The sequence below is a fragment of the Cicer arietinum genome, chromosome 5 (assembly GCF_000331145.2).
Source record: "Cicer arietinum cultivar CDC Frontier isolate Library 1 chromosome 5, Cicar.CDCFrontier_v2.0, whole genome shotgun sequence".
Lineage (NCBI taxonomy): Eukaryota > Viridiplantae > Streptophyta > Magnoliopsida > Fabales > Fabaceae > Cicer > Cicer arietinum.
Window position 1 is genome coordinate 71,949,765 of NC_021164.2, and position 20,806 is coordinate 71,970,570.

Below are 20,806 nucleotides of genomic sequence, written 5' to 3' on the forward strand. Positions count from 1 at the left end.
TTAATAATCATGAGCATTTTTTTTTTGTCATTCTTTGCAAAATCATAAAATCATAAGCATTTTCTGCATGCATGTTCTGTATTAATAATCACAAATATTTTCTTGTCATTCTCTAAAATCATTTTGAAATAAGAGTAAATATTTATTTCTATTTTCCTCTCTTTTATTTTCTCAAAAGCACCCCTTGAAACTTGCAAACGAAGCCTTAGAAAAAAGATTGAGATTAGACTCAGACTCAAGAAAGAGGAAAAAATTAAAAAGAACTATTGACACATTGAGTATTTTCTTACATTAAAGTGGCACCAACTATTTTGATAAGATTACAAGGTTTTTTTTTACCCTCTTATCCAACTTCTATCACATTACTACTATATGCCTGTTTGCATTCGAGATTTGGGTAGATGCACGTTCAACTAGAAGATGATAATTGTAGCTTATGTATTGGGATGCTATAATCAACTCACTTACCATAGTTCCAAACGAACTATATTTTTCATTTATATGAAAACAAGAGAATTAAATTCAAAAAAAAAATTACTATTACGTATAAAGGAGTCCAAATCCTCATGTTAAAACTAATATGAAAAAATAATGTAAAGCATTTGAATTCCTGAAAGATAATTAAAATTTGAGAAAATGGGGGAAGATGTATATTAGGGAATCAAGTATTGATTCACTTGCAAGTGTATGCAATGAGTTAGTTAGAACTAGTTATTACAGCTCTCAACTACTGTTAGATGCTAGTTGTATTCTATAAATACCAATCATTGTAAAGATTGCAACACAAGTTTTCCTTTTGTAATCATCATCACATAACACTTTCTTATCACTTTCATTTCTCTATTAATGTTGATTAAAGGTGGAGATTTAAAGAATAAGAGAGAAAAGAACACGAGAAGATTATTTTCTATTTATAAAATGTTTTTTTTACAAGGACGTATAAAGTATTGTTGTTAAGGTTAATTGCATAGTAGTATTTATTCATGTTCGGTTAAATTAATTGCATATTTTAACATGTAGGGTGATTAAGCCAAATTGATGATGCCAGTGAGGGAAAACTAAGAAGAGATTTGATGTTAATATATACACACTTAACTTCTGTGTTGAATTTTATAACTTTTGTGCAAGAAAATATTGTCGTTATTAGCTTGTACCTATTTGGCTCATATAGCACCTTGAGAAATGAGAATAGTTTTCTAGCTGTCATGCATGAACCCGTACTTTTTATTACTATGTGAAAAAAATGGATTTGCATCTACTAATATTTAATTAATTTATTTGATTTAATTATACTTTTGATCTTTTTATCTTAACTGAACTACAAAAATAGTCTGCTATTTTAGTTTTTATCTTATGGTATAATAATTGTACGATATGATCAAGGCCGGTCCAACACGTTATGAGGTCTAAAACAAAATTATTAGATAAGACCTTTTCAAAATTTAATAAATAAATTATTAATATTTTATTTAATAATTATATAAATTTTGTTTAACAAAATTAATGACATTTTCAAATCTATTTTCTTTATATTTTTCAAATAATGAAATAAGACATTTAACCTGTTATACGGCAACAACAGACCGTCAATTTTTCCATATTTTAGTTGAATAAGAAAAAAATGTGTATATATTGTAGCACTCAAGTAACTCATGTTAACAATATGTTCACTATTTATCTCATGATCTCTCCATTTATAACTTGTATTTCTCATATTTATCTCATGATTATTCAATTTATAATTAATATTTCTCTCGTCTGTTTTAATTAACTAATTTAGTTGTACTGAGATAAGTATTAGATAATTTGTAATAAAAACAAAAATATTTATTTAATTTATATAAAATTTTATCAAAATTAGTTTTAAAAATATTAAAATGTGAGGCCTTTTTCATAGATAAAAAAATATTTGAGGCATTTTTTTAAGTAAAAAATTTTGTTTTTTAGGGAGGCCTAATTGGTGGCCTTACCCTTGGACCGGGCTCTCGATATAATGTGGTGTGACTTAAAAAAATAACACTACAATAAATTTATATTAAAATTTTATTTGAAAACAAAAACTGAGGAAAAATAAAATAGAGAAATTATTTTCGTAATTCAAATTAAAAATTACAATTAACTTTTATTTTATAATTATTTTTAAAAAATATAAGACGCTTGGAAGAAAAAAAAAAGAGGCTAAATTGTTTTGTTACTAATAAAATAAGATGGTAATTAATAATAATTATTTAAGAGTAAATGAGTAATAATCATCTCATTCACATACCCTAACGGTATAAACCCAGCAAGTGACTAGTGAGTGATCTTCGCATCTTCTTCAACGGTCTCACTATCACTGTCCCATTATCCCAAACTTTCATTGACTCACTCAAAATACTACTTACATCTCAGTTTCCGTTTTGTTTCATTCTATGCTCGCTCTTTTTTTTTTTTTTCTCACTCTCTGCGTTTTCATCATAGGGTTTAGGGTTTTGCTTCATATTTCTCTAAAACCATTATTCTAGCAATTTCCGATTCAATCAACAATCACCAATGCCAGAAAAAAACTCCAACAAAGTTCCGTTCTCAGAAAACGATATTGCTACTCTCGTACAACGGTATCTTCTATTCTCTTCTCTATTTATTTATTTATTTGTTTGTCTTTCTGTTTATTTTAAATTAATGTTGTGTTTTGCAGGTATGACGCAACGATATTGTTGACGTTGCTTCAGGAAATAGCACATTACCATGACACGAAGAAGTTTGATTGGAATGAATTGGTGAAGAAAACATCCACCGGAATTTCTAATCCCAGAGAATATCAGATGTTATGGCGCTACTTAGCGTATCATGATTCCTTGAATCAAATTTTTGAAGAAGCTGATCAACCTGTGGTCTGTCTGTGTGTCAAATTACTGTTTTTTAAATTTATATATTTTATTTATCATAACATATGAATATGATCTAACCTGTCTTTGGTTTGTATTCGTTTGTTCGCATTTGTTATTGTTTGGATGAATCCGCAGGGATGTTGTGATAATTAATTTCAAAAAAATTTAAGAGTGAAAACATAATGTTTTGAATATTTTCAATTTTGAATCTAAAGATTCAGTTTACAATCACTTTTATAGCTTTTAACCTAACAGTCACCGATTTAGATGCTAACTTTCACCCTTTGACTTTGTAACACTTACAACTTGCCATGCTTATGTGAACTTTGAGAAACTCAATGATACTACTGTATTAGGTTAAAACTCGGGAAATAAACTTTGATATTTTTGAATATTTTCAGTTTTGAATCCAAAGATTCAGATTTCACCATTTGTAACCGACTCTAAAGCAGTTACAGTTGGTAGTGCTTATGTGAACTTTGAGAAGCTCTATGATACCATATTAGAGTTAAAACTCAGGAAATGAAATTTGATAGTATTTTTGAAGATTTTCAGTTCTGAACCCGAAGATTCAGATTACAATCATTTATCCGGCTACTAATATTGATTCATCTTGAAGCTAACCTACACCCTCTGTAACTGACTCTAGAATAGTCGCAACTGACAGTTCTTATTATGTGGCACTTTACAAGCTGTTGAGAACAGTTCTACCCAAGCTAAAACTACTATACTCACAAATGTCATTGAAATCCGTGTTAGTACTATGGATACGTAGTTTTTAAAAGGATTTGTTTGTCAAGGTAGATGTGTTGCGTTTGCACCAATGTCAAAATACTCTTGACAGTTTAGTGGTTACTTTTGAAAATTAACAACCTAAAAATTATATTAGGTTGCAATTATTAGATTCTTTTTTTATTTTTATTTTTTATATATTTGAGCCTTCAGCATCTTCATTGTGCTTGGCTGTGAGGGTGTGTTTAGACCCACATCACATAGAGATAGGGCATAAGTAGTGCATAGTCCTCACCTTACAAGCTTGTTTTGTGGGGATGAAGACTTTAAATCCAAAATCTTCGAGTAAGTTGAGGCATCATACTATGCACAATTTACATTCAGTTTTTTCTTTGCAAAATTTATGAGATTAATATACGACTGTGATAGTGCAGTCACTCAACACTTGTGACTGCAGTTGTGTTTTTGTTAGCAACACAGATTATCCTCATGCTGAACATAAGAACATTGTCATGATTCTGTATATTATTTTAGTCTCAACAACCCTTTTACATGTACTGCCTTCCACCTTCGTTACTCTTCTAATTTCCATTCCTAATTAGTTTTGCACAATCAGCAGTCCTTTTGTTTTTCATTGACTTTTTGTTTTATAGATTCTTGGATAAGTATTGTACTTTCTCATATTATTCATGCTTATTTGGATTCATATTTATAGGATGATGATAGTGACCTAGACTGCGAGCCAGAATCATTAGCTTCTGTAAGTGTGGAGTCTGCATCAGAGTCCTCAGCTTGTGTGAAGGTGAATATACTAATATTTTAATTATTGCATTCTATCTCAATAGTTTAGTACTGTGTTCATGACTTAGCTAGTTACATTTTACTTATTCGATTATCATGTTAATAGACTTGTATTAAATGAAACAGTATTCCTGGCACATTTCTCAAATTTTAGCAAAAAAGAGGATTCTATCAGATTAATATCTGACAGTGATGTGGTTTGGTCACATGAGAAGAGTAGTGTTAGGAGTCCCACATTGAGTAGCTAAAAGTACCCAATGTGGTACTTAAGCCATGAGGCTCTTCCACCTAATGGACTAAGTCTTTTGGGTTGGGTTCTCCTTACACGCTTAAGTCTAATCAACTATCAAGTAGCAGAGGTTTCATCGGAGTAATTGGATCAAGATAAAGATAGTCTGATTAAAATGGGTAGAATCCCTAAAAAAAGTACAGAAGATTCCAACGTTTATTAATGGTTTTACTGAAAGATATGGTTTTTGATAGATTCCCATTTAGTGTGGAATAACTAAGTTCTGTAGGGTTTCAATGTTTAAACATCCTGTTTGTGCTATTTGTTGTTCTCCAATTTTGACCAGCCTGTTTCTTGCTGTTGTTTAATCATCAGGTCATGATTGCTTCCCGTACTCTAAGTGAATCTACCCCTAGTAGCTCAACAATTGAGGCTCCATTGACTGTATATCTTCCAGTTTGTTGTTCATCTAGAACTCCTAAGGAAAATTCACAGCCATCTGATTTGATGGGACAGGCAAGCATTAGTTTCCCAGTTACCGTTCATAGACAGACACTGCCAACTGTATCATCAACTGATGCTTTAGAAACCAAGGGATTAGTTGGTGGTACCATGGCTTCCAAAAGGAAAAGAAAAGCTTGGTCAGAGGAAGAGGACAATCTGCTACGAGCTGCTGTTCAGCGATTGGGTGAAGGGAATTGGGCAACCATGGCAAAAGGAGATGACTTTCCTGTTAAGAGAAGTGCAACGCAATTGGCTCAGGTGGTTTTTCAACCCTAAATATTTGTTAATTACATGGCCTTCTCCACTCTTATTATATCATTTATCAACATGATCATATATTTCATTATTCATTTATGTAAAGCAGCATGTTTATCATTATCCCTTTTGATTAATAGTTAGAAGTATTTGTGAATAGTCATGTCTATCCGGATAGTGAAGAAAGAAAATAAAATACATTAAGGGTTTAAGTGCTTCAGAATTATTAAAAAAGGTGTAACATGCTGCTACAAAGCTTCTGCCATGAAGGGTCTAGGGAAGGATGCAGCCTTCCCTTACATTACAAGAGGCTGATTCCACGACTTCAACCAGTGACTTTTAAGTCGCATAGCAGCAACTCCTATTGTTGTTCCAAAACCTATTTTCTCTTCAAAATCGTCTCTCCTTTATTTAAAAACCAGTAACAATTTTTTTCCTTTTATACCACATTTTGTAGTGTGTTTAAATGTTTAGTTGTTTAGTGGTCATAGCTCTAACAGCACCCTTTGGCAATTTTAATGATGAAGTATAAAGATCTTTACATCCTGCATTATATAACCATATGTAGTTTATTTATTCTCTGACCTGGAATATCACCGAGATTTATTATATGTACACTATCAATTCCATTTTGTTACCAATCTGGTTTCCCCTGAAATTCAAAACAGATAAGTAAATGCTAATTCTCTTCAAAGGGGAAACCTTTAAAGAAGTAAAGTTGCTAACTATGAATATTTATCTAAATTTATTCCGGTATGTTATCTTGTTGATCAATAAGGTAGATAATAGCTGGCATTATATAAAGTTAAATATCAATAGGAGGCCACAATCCATGGTTTCCTATAGGTAGGTTGCTCTGTTTACTTGGATGCTAATAAGTTGTCTTATTATTTGATTTTTCTCATCTAACACGGCAGATCTATACCAGCCAGATGTATTATTAGGAGCGTTTACTTTAGCTTGTGAAGCTATTGTAGTTGTTCCTATTCAGGCTGACCATTTTTTGTGTAGATCTGTAAACTGTTTTATGTTATATCTTGATTCTTAAAGGAAGAAAGAAAAATCATCAGTTGAAAAACATGTGTTAATGTGTGCACAGTGCTTGTCTTTCCGTAATATTTTACTGGAATCTGATGACTGATGGCACTAAATTTATTTTAAAACCGTTGTCATCTAGTCAGGTCAGGATGTCTGGGTATGCCCAGTTCTCCCGGGTTCAAATCCCGGCAACGGAGTTTTACATGTACTGCTCTTCAAGCAACTTCTGATTTGTATAAAATGTGTGATCAGTAATGGTTTAAGTCATAGTAAAATGAATATTTGTTTAGATCATCGAAAGTACAGTTTTTTGTACCAATTGTTTTGTTTCCATTTCACCTTTATTATAAATTTGCTATTAATACTACATGTTGTCATGGACTATCCAAATACTCAGAGGTGGAGCACTTTACGAAAGAAAGACTGCAGTACTAATACAGGAACAAACGTGACCAACACACAGTATACTACTGCTGAACAGTTGGCTACTCGTCACTCCTTATCATTAGCCCTTGACATGCCATTCAAAAAGTTAACTGCTCCTGGAATGACTAATCCTAATCCTGGTAATTGTCATCGGACTCTTTTTAATTTTAATTTTGCATTTAGTGTTCATATTAATGCAATTCCAGAAGTTGCTGTTTTTGTTGTTTATTGTTTCCTTTTTTTTCTTGTTTGCTTTAGGTCTCTAACTATTTACTGAGTCTCAAGTTAACCTTATGTTAGGATGGTTCTAGTTGATGGTTGTGGATATATTCAATGTCTTTTCTAGGCATGGCAACAGATCCACATCATGGGTATCTGCCCCAAACCCATCCTGACTTTGACGGGGAAATCCAATTTGACTTGGGGCGGAGATGTGGCTACTGATTCCTGCCCCCGAACCCTCTCCATTAGTAAAAAATATTTATTTATGTACATATACTTATTTTTTATTTTAGATCATTTATCTATTTTAAATTATAGCCTCTTCTCAATAATAAATATTTTTTTGATATTTTATTTTATAATTGCCTAATAGTTATTTTTTATTATATTGTTTATAACTAATTTGCTTTTTTAATTTTTTTTTATTGTCTGACTAACTTTATTTTTCTCTCTCTATATATATAGACAGAGGTGGAGTGGGGAAACCTGACTCCCATGTAGTACATTATAGAGATTTTGGCATTGTTTTATCCATATAGTTAACTCCACAATTCACATAGTAGTGATTGGGAAAAGGCTAGTTTGTTGTTGCCATTTAATGTATCCAAGGATTGTGTAATCTGCAATATGAAAGCACAATTGTAGGAGAACATTGAATGAGCACATTGCAGTCACCATCCTGCAAGTGGACTTCTTGCCCTTCATCGCAGGAGTGAAATATCGTAGTGAACTTTCCTATTCTCTCAACTCCATCAAATAGTATTACTTTTCCACTATAACTTGTGTTCTTTGCTACAGATTATCAATGTTTTGATGGTTTTTAAGTAAGTATTTGATTTAGTTAATTTCTTAAGGAATTATGTATCTAATTAGGTGACAAAAGTAAAAGATTACAGGTTTGCTCATAAATCTTCTGGAAAATATGTTTTCTATAGCTTTCATTGTTTTAGTAATGTCATAGTTTCAATGTAAGGCTGGTGAATCTAATAGAAAAGTTGTTATATATAAGTCATATATTCTAGTAAGGTTATTTATTACTTAAGTAGGTATATGAATAACTTAAATGGTTGCAGGTAGGACATCCACATCAATTAAAAATCAAGTGCAGTCTCGTAATGCTACAGAAGTTTCCACAGTTCGTAGTTCTGTTCCAGCTCAGCGTCCATCTCAACAAGCTGTGTTGGGATCATGTGGTTCTCCTGCAAAATCCAAACTAGCCTCTGAAAGTTCAGTCTCTAAGTGTAACACAATTCCAGGTCCATCTCAACAAGCTGTGTTGGGATCCTGTGGTTCCCCTGCAAAATTCAAATTAGCCTCTGAAAATCCAGTCTCTAAGTGTAATGCGATTTCAGGGCGTGAGTTAAAACCTGCCATAGTTCATTCTGGAGCACAAACTGTTTCACGACCAAATACACTAACTGTTTCGCGACCAAATGCACCAACTGTTTCGCGACCAAATACTCTACCACAATTTAAGGTTGCTCAAGCGAAAAATGTGGTACATCCTGTGCCTGCTGGTAGTTCTTTGACAAAGACACCCATTTCTGCTGGTTTGCCTTCTGTCCAAAAGGTTCATTCAAATGTACCTTATCTATTTCTTGCATCATGCAATTAGTATATTAAAAAGAGATTGATGTTGATGCACTTTCTGTATAAAACTCTTTACACTGCCTACATATATTTTAATGATCCTACATATATTTTTGTATATGATGTTGTCTCAACAGGATAAACATGTTACATCTGTGCAAGAAGAGGTTAAAAGAGTTTCTGATCTTGGCTCCACACCGAAAGAAAAGGTGAAAGAAGAGGAAACTTCTGCGTTGACTACTCAGAGCCAGGTAGATAGCAAATTGGATAAGGCAAAGTTAGAATTAGATAAGGCCAAAAGCATGCCCGGTGAGAAAATTTTGGAAAATAAAGTAGTAGTCTCACAAAATCCAAGAGGGTGTGAAGAGCAAGGAAGTGTTCAGAATTCAAATTTGATTCCTAAGAAGGCAGCCACCGAGAATGGAAATGACAAAGTCAATAAGGAAAGTCAAGTTCAAAATCAAGACAAGAAGACGAATTCAAGTAATGGAAGTTCTAACCAACAAAACATGCATCAGAAACAAGTACATTTGCCAAAACAAGATGAACGCCTTCAAGGTTTGGAACAGCCGAAATAGTAAAAATAGAAATTGAAAAGTGGTAGTGGTGTCTAGTGTTTTTTCTTTTAATATATATAAGTGTCTAGTGATTTTGGGTTAATTTATACTGTCAACATTAATATTTTACAATTTCTTTTTTTATTTCTGGATTGGTTTTTTGCAAATTTTTATAGTGAGTGGTAAAATTACTTGTATAAAATGTCTTTTCGACAGTTATCTAAACTCTGTTATTCAATTTATGTTTTTAAAAGATAGAATATTAAGATGACAAAAAAATGGTAAATCGGTAAAGGATAAGATTGAATTATTTACTGTCTGTCTTACAATCAATTCAAAAAAGACCGCAAATCCCCCGAGATAAAATGATTTCTGGTTTAATTATACTTGCAAAAACTTGTGATTTAAGGTTTTGATTAAAACTAAAATATGATTTAAGGCCATGTTTTTTGTTTTTAGGTACAACCCATGGGGTTTTAATTACACCAATAAGGTCTATACTGTTTTTAGTAAAATATATTCTATAATTTTAAAAAACTAATATATACATTCATATGTTTTCTGAATAAAATATAAACCAATTCAAATCCATGTAGAACATATTAGCTTGAGTTGGATTGATTGGGTTAAAACACAGTAATTATGTTTAAAATATTACATTAAAATTTTAAAATGTAATTTTTTTTTAAATAAAAAAAAATTAAAACTATGGATAAATGTAAATTTTTTTAATGTAATATTTTTAAATTAAAAAAAAAATTAAACTTTGGATGAATGTGAAATTTCTCACAATGTGATTTTTTTTAAAGTTTAAAACAATTTTAAAACTTTAAAAGAATATGAAACTTTTAAAATGTAATTATTCTTAAAGTTTAATTTTTTTTTTTGAAATTTTTGATAAATGTTTCAAAAAATTTAAACTTTGGATTAATCGGAGTTTGAAAATTTGGATGAATAAGTTTCAAAAAGCAATTTTTATAGAAGTTTTTAAAATAATTTGAAATATTAATAATTTCAAAAATTTTGACTATTAAATAATAGAGGTAAAAATCAATAAAATAGTATTTTTATGTACTTTGAGGTGGAGTGAGAGATAAATGTGAGAAGGTAAGAGGTAAATTTACTTGCACAATACACGACACAACTTTATATTTTAATAACAATATATAATAAGGAGATTACCGGTTCGGAGTGCATGGACACAAGAATAATATTCAATATTCATTACTCGAACTAATTCGGATTTGGATGGTTGGTTTAGATTTGGAACTATTAAAAAAATTACTGAATCCAGTAAGTACAGTTTGAATTCTGATTTTGTCTGAACTATTGCACACACCTAGTCAGAATGTCAATAAATAGAAAATGAGATTTAAATACAATTTTAAAAATACAATTAAATTAGAATATTTTTGGAAAAGATGAATATCACCTCTCCTCACATTTTATGCCTTTGATGTAATGTAACTTTCAAGTATATGTATGCATATGTTAGTGTATATATGTCATACATATGTGATGAATCGTTTGAAATAAAAATAGAATCTTCTAAAAACAAAATATAATCTTCTATACTTTCTGAATAATTACATACATGCAAATACTAGCATGCTTTGTTTTTGCGCTAAAATACTAACATGATTTACAGTTTACACACAGGAAAAGTTTGTATATCAAATCAATCTCACTATTTGAAGCATAAAACTAATCTCAAAAGAAGAAAATAAATCATATTCAGAGTACACACAAAGATTAGTCTCTTAAGGGAGTTCTGCCGTCGATTATGGTCCTATCCGATTTGAAGGATTAGTTTGCTGTTGGGCAAATTGGATATCTGATTCTTTTTAAAAAAGACTACATACAGAGATTACTCTTGTGGAAGAGCTCTGCTGCCCATTGTGGTTTTACTTGACTCGTGGAATTAGTATCTACAGTTGGGCGCCACAGAGGATATATGGTTTTCACAACAAAAAAAACTACATAAAGAGATGGAAACGTCTCTATATTGGAGCATCGTTAGCTCCTTCTAGATCACTAAATTGTCTCTGCAGTGTTGGATTGACACAAGCAAACATTGACTGTCTTTGCTTCTTCAACTTAATTCCAAATAAGAAAGACTTCAATGGTATTCTAGCACGACTTGTAGAGTGTTTCATGTGATCATGGCTATTGTTAACTCCCATTGCATGATTCAATTCATCAAGCATCTTCTCAACTTTAATTTTAAGTTCATTCACATAACTCAAACCTTCTTGCAATTCACTAGAAACCTTATTGCTCTCTTGTTTCATATTTATAACTTCACCTTGAAACTTTGCAGCCTGATAATCACTAAATTCAACTTTTTTCCATACCGATTCTGGATTTGCTGCTCTTGCTATTTCATCCTGTATGCTGCACAATGATGGATGTCTTGCTTGTAATTCATCCTGCAACACTTCATTGTGTTCTAGCCACAATGATAACTCGGTTCTTATCTCTCTTAAGTGTCTAAATATCGGCTTTATTTCTGATTTTATAGCATTTGAGTTCTTTTCTGATAAATTGTTGTTAAGCTTTATTTTCCTTAGTTCTGATTGTAAGTCCTGTATTGATTTTTGGAACTGTTGTATCTGGTGAACTGAAGTGCTGAACCTCAACCAGAACTCTAAATTCTCTTCGAGCAAATCATCAATTTCGGATCGAAATTTCTTTTCTAAAGGTGAAAGGGAATTGTTCTTTTCAATTTGGTTTTCTTTCACCACAACTAATCTTGTATTTATAATTGACATGTCAATGTTTACTGTGTTTTCAACATGTTGGTGTTGATTTTCAAAAGAAGTGCTAACTGTATCTGAAGATTGGATTTCAGGACCCTGCAAGTTAGCTCCTTCGGCCGCGTTTTCGATATGCGATTCTTGTGTGAGAGTGGTGTGAGGACTTTCATCTGGATTTGTTTCTGAACAGGTCAACTTCTTTTGTAAGATGTTTATCTCTTCATCCTTATTGGCAACTACATTCTTCAACTCCCTCACCTGCATATATGCATATCTTCATTGTCAGGATTAGAGGTAATGTACTTGTAATATTAATCGCTTTGTTTATATATATTTATGGAATAAACCATCAATTCATCGCTAAACTATTGCATGGTTGGTCCCTGAGCTATAAAAATATAATAAGTAGTCTCTAAACTATTTTTAATCCATCAAGTTAGTCCTTGAACTTATTGGAGTCTGACATTGCCAAGGTTTCTGGACTGTTGGATGTATATCTGTGCTTAGACATCCTCATCCTTTGAACTAGCTTTTGTGAGTGAGATCCAACCCATTTAACATGGTATGAGAGCCAGGTTAAGGATGACAATGACAATGTGAGAATTGAATCCAGGCGTGAGAGTGAGGGACTATATCGATGGATTAATAATAGTTTAGGGACTAATCATATTTCTATAGTTCAGGGACCAAATAGGAGAAAGAATAATATTTTCTGGACTAAATTGAAGGTTTACTCTATACTTATGTGTCTGTGTTCTGTTTATTATTCTTTATTTGGCTGGATGTTCAATAATTTCAAATAACTTCTAATATGTCTTGTGTGTTGTGACTACAAACCTACTTTAAAAATATATGAAACTTTTTTTTACTTTAATAAGATTATACCAAATTTAAGTCAGGACAACTAATCATTCTAAAAAGTATATCTATATGCCAAATTTGTTAAAACTTATGGATCGTTTAATTAGACTTTCCATTGTTAAAAATGAAATTTTAACTATAAAGCAAAGTATCTGTCAAATTAAATTTTACCTGAAGTGCCAATTCAAAAATGCTGTTCCTATTTTTATTCTCCACATCATTGAGCTTGTCTGATACATCATTGTAGTTTTTTAAAACTGATGTGTACTCTTCCAACATAATCTTTTCTCTGTCATCTGATGCATTTACTAACATCTTTTTCAAGTTAGTTTCATCTTTTTCTTCCCCAGTTTCCAGATCAAGCGATTCGACATCAACATTACTTGTAGTCTCAGACAAATCATCTTTATCCTGCTGCGTTAGCTCCGGTATCTCTTCGATCCCAAAATCTATATTTTCCTTAAAACTAGACTTATCATCTTCGTTTTCCACTTCGCCGATATTTGCAGCATGTTCTTCCTTCTCCTCATTTGCTGTCATGACGTCATTCATGATTGCTACATTATCATTAGACAATTCATCATCTACATGTTTTTCTAAATCCTCTCTAAGCTCATCATTATTAAAACTTGTTTTCTCGTTAAGTACTAAATTCCCTACTTCCTCGTCTAGCTTCACATTTTTCAACCTTCCTGAAAGATTGTCAAGATTAAAACTAGCTTCGTGAAAGTTTGTTTGGAGATTGTTATCTCGGCTTTCAACACTTTGGTTCAGAATTCTCACTCTATTCAACTCCTCCTCCAATTCTTTCATCCTCTTGTTAGCATTTTCCGAATCTTCAATAAGAATTTCCTTATCCTCTTCTAAGCTTTGTATATTTGTTTGAAGTTCATCTGCTTCTGATCTCAATCTCTTCACCAACCCATTCTGAGAACTAACTTCTGTTTCCAAACTAACAACCTTACTCACAAGCTCATCGATCATCTCCGCGATTTCGTTCATAGTAAGCGAGTTTCCTGAATCTTCCTCAAGCTTTTCCATAATCTTCTCTTGCAACTTCCCTACATCAATTTCATGAATCTCTTCTTCCAAGCTAGCTATCACTTCTTCATCTTTACTTTTCACTTCACTTTCTTGCTCTTGTTGATTTGTAGTATTCTTAGAAATGAAGTTTCCTTTAAGATTTTCAAATTTGTAATGAGCTTCTTTAACTTTTTTATATGCTTCTCTAGCTTCCTCAGATGATTTTTCTTGTACCTCTTTCAACTATGTCAAAGTTTCTTTACATGAATTTAATGCTGTGGCTGCCATTAAAGCTCTTGCATCATTATCTTCAATGACGGTACAAATGGAAAATTCATCTTGCAAACTGCAAACTCTTTTTTGCATTCCAGTAATCTTGTCATCTATTTCCCAATACTTTTCATAGGAATGTTCATATATGCTCCTTACAAACTCTTTCTCAGTTTGAAGTGCCAAAATCTCTTTCTGAAGCTTGTCGACTTCGGCTAATGCTTCAACTTTACTTAGTCCTGAACATTGAATTGTTAAATTTGAAACAGATTTGGCAGTGCTGAAACTCTTTCTAAGTGTTCCTTTTCTTGAAAGCAACATAGATGGACTCCTAAAATCCTTCTTTGGTATATTTGGAGGCTTAGGGATGCCTTGTTTATCTGTTTGGTTATTAGGGTTAGGAGATGATGAATTAGTTTCAAGGACACTTTGTTCTTCTTCTTCATCATCTTCTTCATCAATTCTGTAATGGACTTGTTCGGGGAAGACGGAGGCGATTGTGCGGTTCGCGCTTTGGAGCTCCTTTGATAGATGATCATATTTCTCTGCTAATGCTCTATATGCTCTAAAGGCTTCTTCCACAAAATTTATCAGTTCTGGTCTCTTTTTGTAGTACATTTCTGCTCTTTGTGCAAATGAGTCTCCATTATCATCAATGATTTTTAGGGTCTCAGCCATTATCTCCTCCATATCTGTTGAATACTTGTTTTCATATGTCATTCCAAAGCAAATGATTGACTATTAAGTTGTGACCTTTAGATTTGGATTAGATGCATTCAAAATACAAATTTGAATTCTCTACAGCCGACTTTATGGTGCAGCTGGCTGTAGACCATTAGATTAAGAGAGATAAAGTTTCTCTCTGTCCTAATCTAACATTCTACAACTGGCTGCACCATAAAATCGGATGTAGAGGATTTTGTTTCTTCAAAATACCATGTGGCTACTGCAGTCAAAAAAATTTGGCCGTATAAAGTTAGTATTTGAATATGATTTGTGAAGTTGGAATATGAGTGTTCTTAATCCAATGGCCGAGATCTCTAACTGCTGTGGCGGCATGGAGTTTCGACGCCAGAGACAATCTGAATATGGGCGGCTAGTACTGTATATAACATGATTTTCATATCATTTTGATACATTTATCTATTTTCCTACATTCATAATGATTTTGTTTTAGTTCTCTAGAATCCAATTATATATCTAGACTATGTTCTGTTATATAGATGTATCATGTACTGCTAATAAAATGGTAACCAATTAATAAAATATCGGATAGTATTTTATACATGGAAAGAAAGACATAATGTTTCAAGCATTTAGGCTTAAACATGTAAGAATGAGAATGTGTTTTTGTTTTTGTTTTCCACATGTTCCCTTAGAGATAATCATGTTTGTCAAACACTAAATGTGAACCCCTCTCCCACTCAATATTTGAATTGTGTTTCGCCACGTTTTGGTCATACGAATGCGAATGTGATAAAACTAATGGCATAAAAGGAAAAAGAAAAGAAAAAAAAAACATATTTGTCTAGCCACATTGATGGAATGTTGTGTGCAAACAAACATACCTTGGAGGCTTTGTTCCAACCATTTTGATTGTTTTGTCCTAATGTGGCTAGCCCACCACCACGAATATGCATTTGTAGCAGCTCTTCGCAACATTTTTATCGTTTCTTAATTACAATCAAACACATTCAATTCAACCCATTGAGGTAAAACCTTGATTAGGAAGATAAATAAAAACCAACAAGGTGACACAAGGTAATTAAGACAAGCACGTCAAATGTTAATTAATGGAAGAAAAAAAAAGGTAATTTTAATGACCTCCATGTTAAAAAATGTTGTTGAAAAGAGAAAGAAATGTTGGTGAAAATGTGTTCTTGTGGGGTAGATATGAAGAGGAGGATACTTCGCCACAATCATAGGTGTGTAATGCATTAGATTAGATCCTTTGAGAAGCAAAATATTGGGAGGGCTTTGTTCGAAAATGTTCCCTACTAGGGACATTACACAACCATCAGAAATGTATATTTTGTATGTTTTGGATTAGATTCATAATTAATTTAAGGGGAAAAACTATTTTTTTAATTAATTATACAAATTTAAGCATGGTGAAATTAATTTTAACAAACTTAGGTTGGTGGCCATCTTCCTACATGTTTGTGATTATTGGATTATTAAATAATGTTCGATAACAATTTCAGAATGTGAAAATTTTGTTTATTTATATTGAAAAAAAATAGATAATTTAGACCCGTTTATTTTGTGATAAAACATTATTTTGCAGAAGGTAATTTAATTGCTTTCCTTTTTTAAACATTATTTGATTTTCTTTCTTTTTTTCAAGCATTTACTTGATTTCATTAAAATAATTATTGAATTTTGTTTTGGATAAACAGTAAACTATATTAATGAGTTTAAATATATCCTGGTTAATTTAGTTGTCTCACCAAATTTTTATTTTTTTTTGAACTTTTTCAAAAAGACTAAGTATAACTCAAACTCACCACTTTGGTCTTTGTCATGTGAGTTAAGTGAGTCAAATGACTCATAATTTCAATCTGTGAAAAATGTGTCTATATTATAGCAATATACATTTAAAATAAAAACTTCCAAACAATTTAAATCAAAAACTGAAAGAAAAAAAATCATTAAAATGTCATTCTTGTAGAAGTAAGCACTCTATTCAAATTACAGTCTGTACACAGAGAATCACAAGGTTATACACAATTTATATTTAATTTATTTAGTTAGTTTAATTATATACAAATCTAAGTGCATGGTTTGACATGCATAATACGACAAATTTCATATATACATATACATTTATTTACAATAATGAATTGCAAGCTCACTCTATTGAACATGTACTCATCTTGATCCATATCTTTTTCCTTCTCTTTCCAATGTTTAGATCGGAACAGACAGTGCTAAAGCAGCATAATTGCTTTGCTAATGACCACATAAGCTCCTTCTATGATTTGGATTAATAGGCTAAACCCAAAATTAAGCAATCCTATTCTGCCATCACATTGCAATACAGCAGTTTTTCTCCTCCAAGTTTTAATGAAGCAGCAGTTTCAGAGGTTCCTTTAAATGCAGAAACATAACTGTAATTTTTTTTTTACATCAGGTATTATGAAGCGAAGATATCCAATTTTCCAAATATTTCTTGCTATCTGCAGACAACAAAGGAACCATACACATTGACATTTTAGCCACCCAAGAAAAAAAAAAGTAGAAAGCATTCAAATAACCTGCAATATGCATACTTTTGTTGTAAATATTACCAAAAAGTCCAAGGAACATTAACATCATAATTCAAAAAGACCAACAAGCATCCCATAACAGGTTCTATGATCCACCTAAGCAAAATTTAATGATGAAACCTCATAAATGGAAAATCCAGAAAGCTAAAAGGTGTCAGCCAGACATAATTTGGAAAAAGGATGTTAAAAAATAATGTATTGAAGACCATGTATTTGCATCAGTTAATATGCTAAGTTGCCTATAAAATCGAAGGTTAACTCGGATGAAGACTGCAGATATTTCAAGTTCCCTGCCTAATTTCAATATGCTAAAAAAACAAGTGTGATTGAAAAATCTCCACAAAGCTGAAAAATTTTCACCAGTTGATTTTTATATATGCACGGCAAATGTTTAACATGTACGAAAATACAATCAGTGCAGCAGCTGGAATCATCCGTTGAAGTTAGATAAGATTAGGAATACAACTACAACTAACTCTTTTTCCACCAAGTGAGGTCAGCTACATGGAACAATTGACACTATAAAGTTGTGAGTTATCTATTAGCTGGCCATTAATTTCTAAATTATAAATCTATCTTAATGGTTTAGTTTAGCCTTTAGTTTTTTTTGGGTCTCCCTCCACCTCTAACTACAAGACTATCTTCCATTTGGTATACTCTTTCTTAAATGTGATTCTACATGTCGCCTTCATACATGTCCAAACCACCTAAGATGAGATTTTATCAACTTTTCTACGAAGGCTCCTATCTTTTCTCTCTAATCTAATGTCCTATCTTTTCGTTTGTAAGTTTTTTCTTTTGTTGCCTTTTTACAACCCAGCATTTAGTATCATACAACATTACAGCAGCATACTTGCATCTGACTTGAATCTAACAAAAAATATTTATTGAGCTATTTTTTTTTAACCAATATATTGTTCAGGACTTCAGCAGCTGAAAGAAGATACAACACCTTTTCAATAGTAAGAAGTCAATATATCAATGCTATGAAAAGATAGAACCAGGTGCTACGAAATTAGTATTACATATGTAAATTCCACCATCAATAAAAACCAGGCAATATTTGAATAGCCAATACATTCTTAATCAAATGTTAACTCTGAACAAATGCATACCATAAAAAAATTAATGGCCTCTTAGATAGCAAATAATGTGTAAATATCCAATGGACAACAGATCAAAGCAAACTCTCATAAATGATAATGAAACTGCTCTTACCATCTGAGAAGTACCCAACATTGCTTAGTAAGTTGTGTTTAGGATCCTCCTCCAACATGGCACCATTCTTGTATCCATAACAGGGAACAAGCACAGCGAAACTGTTATCTGTTTCATGACTTTTATCATCATCTCTAGAGAACCCAGTTCCATGAGGCTCCAACCAGCCAATAGACCAATCAGAATCAACAGATTCAGCGTCAGAAACACATCCATCATCAGATGGAACAATAACAAAATCGCATTCCTTATCAATTTTCTGCTCTTCCCTACTATTCAATTTTTGCTTCACCCTTCTTGAAGACGAAGGCGCAATTTCCTCCTTAACAGAAGGAAACCTTGAAACATTCAATTCCCTCGTAACAGAATCAGCAGAAGGTTTTACAGAATACCCATTTGAGATTCTTGGCTGTTGATGTTTTCCACTCCTTAGCCACCGTGAAAGATGGGAAAGGGTGACATCCATTTGGTATTGAATTTTCACAAAGAAAAAATATTTGCATTGGTTGTTCTCAAACCAGAAGTAATCTCTCTGTTAGGTTAACCTATCAAAACAAATTAATCATCAACTACAAATCAACATAGGAAAAAAGAAAAGTGCAAGCCAACTCAAATCTCAATAAACTAAAAAGTGATGCTGTTGCTAACAACTAAACATAGCAATCAAAATCAGAAAAATAAAAGATAAAAAATTTAGAGTTGGATTTCAAACAGAAGAACACATACAGTTCATTGTGACAGGGGATAGCTTTGATCTTTTAGAGTCATTTCTAGTTTCTACCACCAAAATAGATTGATATTACATGTCATAGTCAACACAAACTCTAAAAATAAACATTTCTCCTAAAAATTGTGTATACACTAAACATAGACACTATAATTTTCATAGAAACCAGAATCAATAGGAATAAAATGCAACATCGTAGAAGATCAACGTAATGACAGATTCAAATACCAATAAATAAATAAATAAATAAATAAATAAAACAAAATCGACTTCTGTAATATAGCAAACCTTGAAACAGCTAATAATACCTAATACTTATAAAATACGCCTACAATAGTATCAAAAAACATATGCATAAATTATATAATATTATTTTTTTACAGAAATTATATAATAATAATAATAATAATAATAATAATAATAATAATAATAATAATAATAATAATCGTAATAAAATAATCTACGATGGAATCCAATCATATCCACACAGTTATAGTTAATTTGACTATCCAAATTAACAAACAAAAATGTATTTCGATGTTTCGTCGGCAAAATAAATCGAAAAGCTGAGTAAAAAGAATGAATAGCATTCTTTTACCTTATGAAAAGCAAATAAGTGTTTATTTTTGAAGATTTCTAAAAGATGAAGAATTGAATGGAAACCCTAGCTTTTATCACACGGGATTATATATGTAATATTGATTTCTTTCTTTCTGAGCAAGACATGGCGATGGAGTTAGAGAGCGCGAGTATATTCAATTTGCGACGAGCTTTCAGATACCGTTAGATTATTCCTAATAACACGTGGCACGTGGGGAACCCTTTGATTTTATTAGTATAATAATGTCACAGTGTAAACAGCGTGCACTTAGAATTAATTAACAGATCATTATAAAGCTTGTCAAGAAAGTTAACAGATCATCATCATAAACGGGGAAAAGTACTTTGCTAACACGAATTGTGGTTGGGTTTCTAGTAACAGTTTCTTTGATATTCTCTAATACTCACTGTTTGATCTACCGCTTTAGAAATTGGTCTTGAATATGGTGGACTCGCATATATTTCACTCAATAAGATATGAGTGTTAGAAAAAAAAGTGTCAAAAATAATATTATTAACACTACTTATAAAATGAATCAAACCAATCACAATAGTCGACTATGTTTGGTTTGGTTTGTGAAATTAAGCTTAAAGAAATTCAATTCAAATCAATGAAAAATGGATTAGTTGGTTGGGTTTAGTTCAACTGAAATGACAATTTCTTTTTATATAATTTAATAAACTTATTTCAAAAACTCTAACGTTTTAACCGGAGGAGGTACATTTTCTTATATAATTTGTATGACTTTAAGAATAAAATACACGTAGTTATAACAAATTTGAGAAAAGTATGAATTTGATAACATTATAGTTGATTAAGAACTATACAAAAAATATATAAAGAAATTCAGATAAATT

The 20,806-nt window shown here is 31.7% G+C and overlaps 2 protein-coding genes and 1 pseudogene across 6 annotated transcripts; 1 reads left to right on the forward strand and 2 right to left on the reverse strand.

Moving 5' to 3' along the window:
- The first annotated feature begins 2,258 nt into the window (after positions 1-2,258).
- LOC101514044 (uncharacterized) lies at positions 2,259-9,462 on the forward strand. Its single transcript, XM_004501595.4, has 7 exons — positions 2,259-2,597; positions 2,678-2,873; positions 4,318-4,404; positions 5,008-5,394; positions 6,827-6,995; positions 8,151-8,647; positions 8,805-9,462. The coding sequence occupies exons 1-7, from the start codon at positions 2,533-2,535 to the stop codon at positions 9,243-9,245; spliced, it is 1,842 nt and encodes a 613-aa protein (XP_004501652.1). The 5' UTR covers positions 2,259-2,532; the 3' UTR covers positions 9,246-9,462.
- Positions 9,463-11,222: 1,760 nt separating this feature from the next.
- LOC101515125 (protein NETWORKED 2A-like) lies at positions 11,223-15,648 on the reverse strand (annotated as a pseudogene).
- A 1,206-nt stretch (positions 15,649-16,854) lies between these two features.
- On the reverse strand, positions 16,855-20,527 carry LOC101513502 (uncharacterized). Of its 5 annotated transcripts, none has more exons than XM_073368344.1 (3): positions 20,357-20,527; positions 18,622-19,166; positions 16,855-17,313 (listed from the first exon to the last, which is right to left on the reverse strand). In XM_073368344.1, the coding sequence occupies exons 2-3, from the start codon at positions 19,085-19,087 to the stop codon at positions 17,264-17,266; spliced, it is 516 nt and encodes a 171-aa protein (XP_073224445.1). In that variant the 5' UTR covers positions 19,088-19,166; positions 20,357-20,527; the 3' UTR covers positions 16,855-17,263. The 5 variants fall into 5 exon arrangements, with proteins under 5 accessions (XP_073224445.1, XP_073224444.1, XP_004501650.1 ...); XM_073368343.1 differs by having other exon boundaries at positions 20,293-20,527; XM_004501593.4 differs by lacking the exon at positions 20,357-20,527 and adding an exon at positions 19,947-20,340.
- Positions 20,528-20,806: the final 279 nt, after the last annotated feature.

Coding starts and splice junctions, on each gene's coding strand:
- LOC101514044 (XM_004501595.4), top strand. CDS start 2,533: ATGCCAGAAAAAAACTCCAACAAAGTTCCGTTCTCAGAAAACGATATT. Junction 2,874..4,317: donor AAGAAGCTGATCAACCTGTG/GTCTGTCTGTGT, acceptor TCATATTTATAG/GATGATGATAGTGACCTAGA. Junction 8,648..8,804: donor GTTTGCCTTCTGTCCAAAAG/GTTCATTCAAAT, acceptor TTGTCTCAACAG/GATAAACATGTTACATCTGT.
- LOC101513502 (XM_073368344.1), bottom strand. CDS start 19,087: ATGGATGTCACCCTTTCCCATCTTTCACGGTGGCTAAGGAGTGGAAAA. Junction 17,314..18,621: donor TGTTGGGTACTTCTCAGATG/GTAAGAGCAGTT, acceptor TGTTGTCTGCAG/ATAGCAAGAAATATTTGGAA.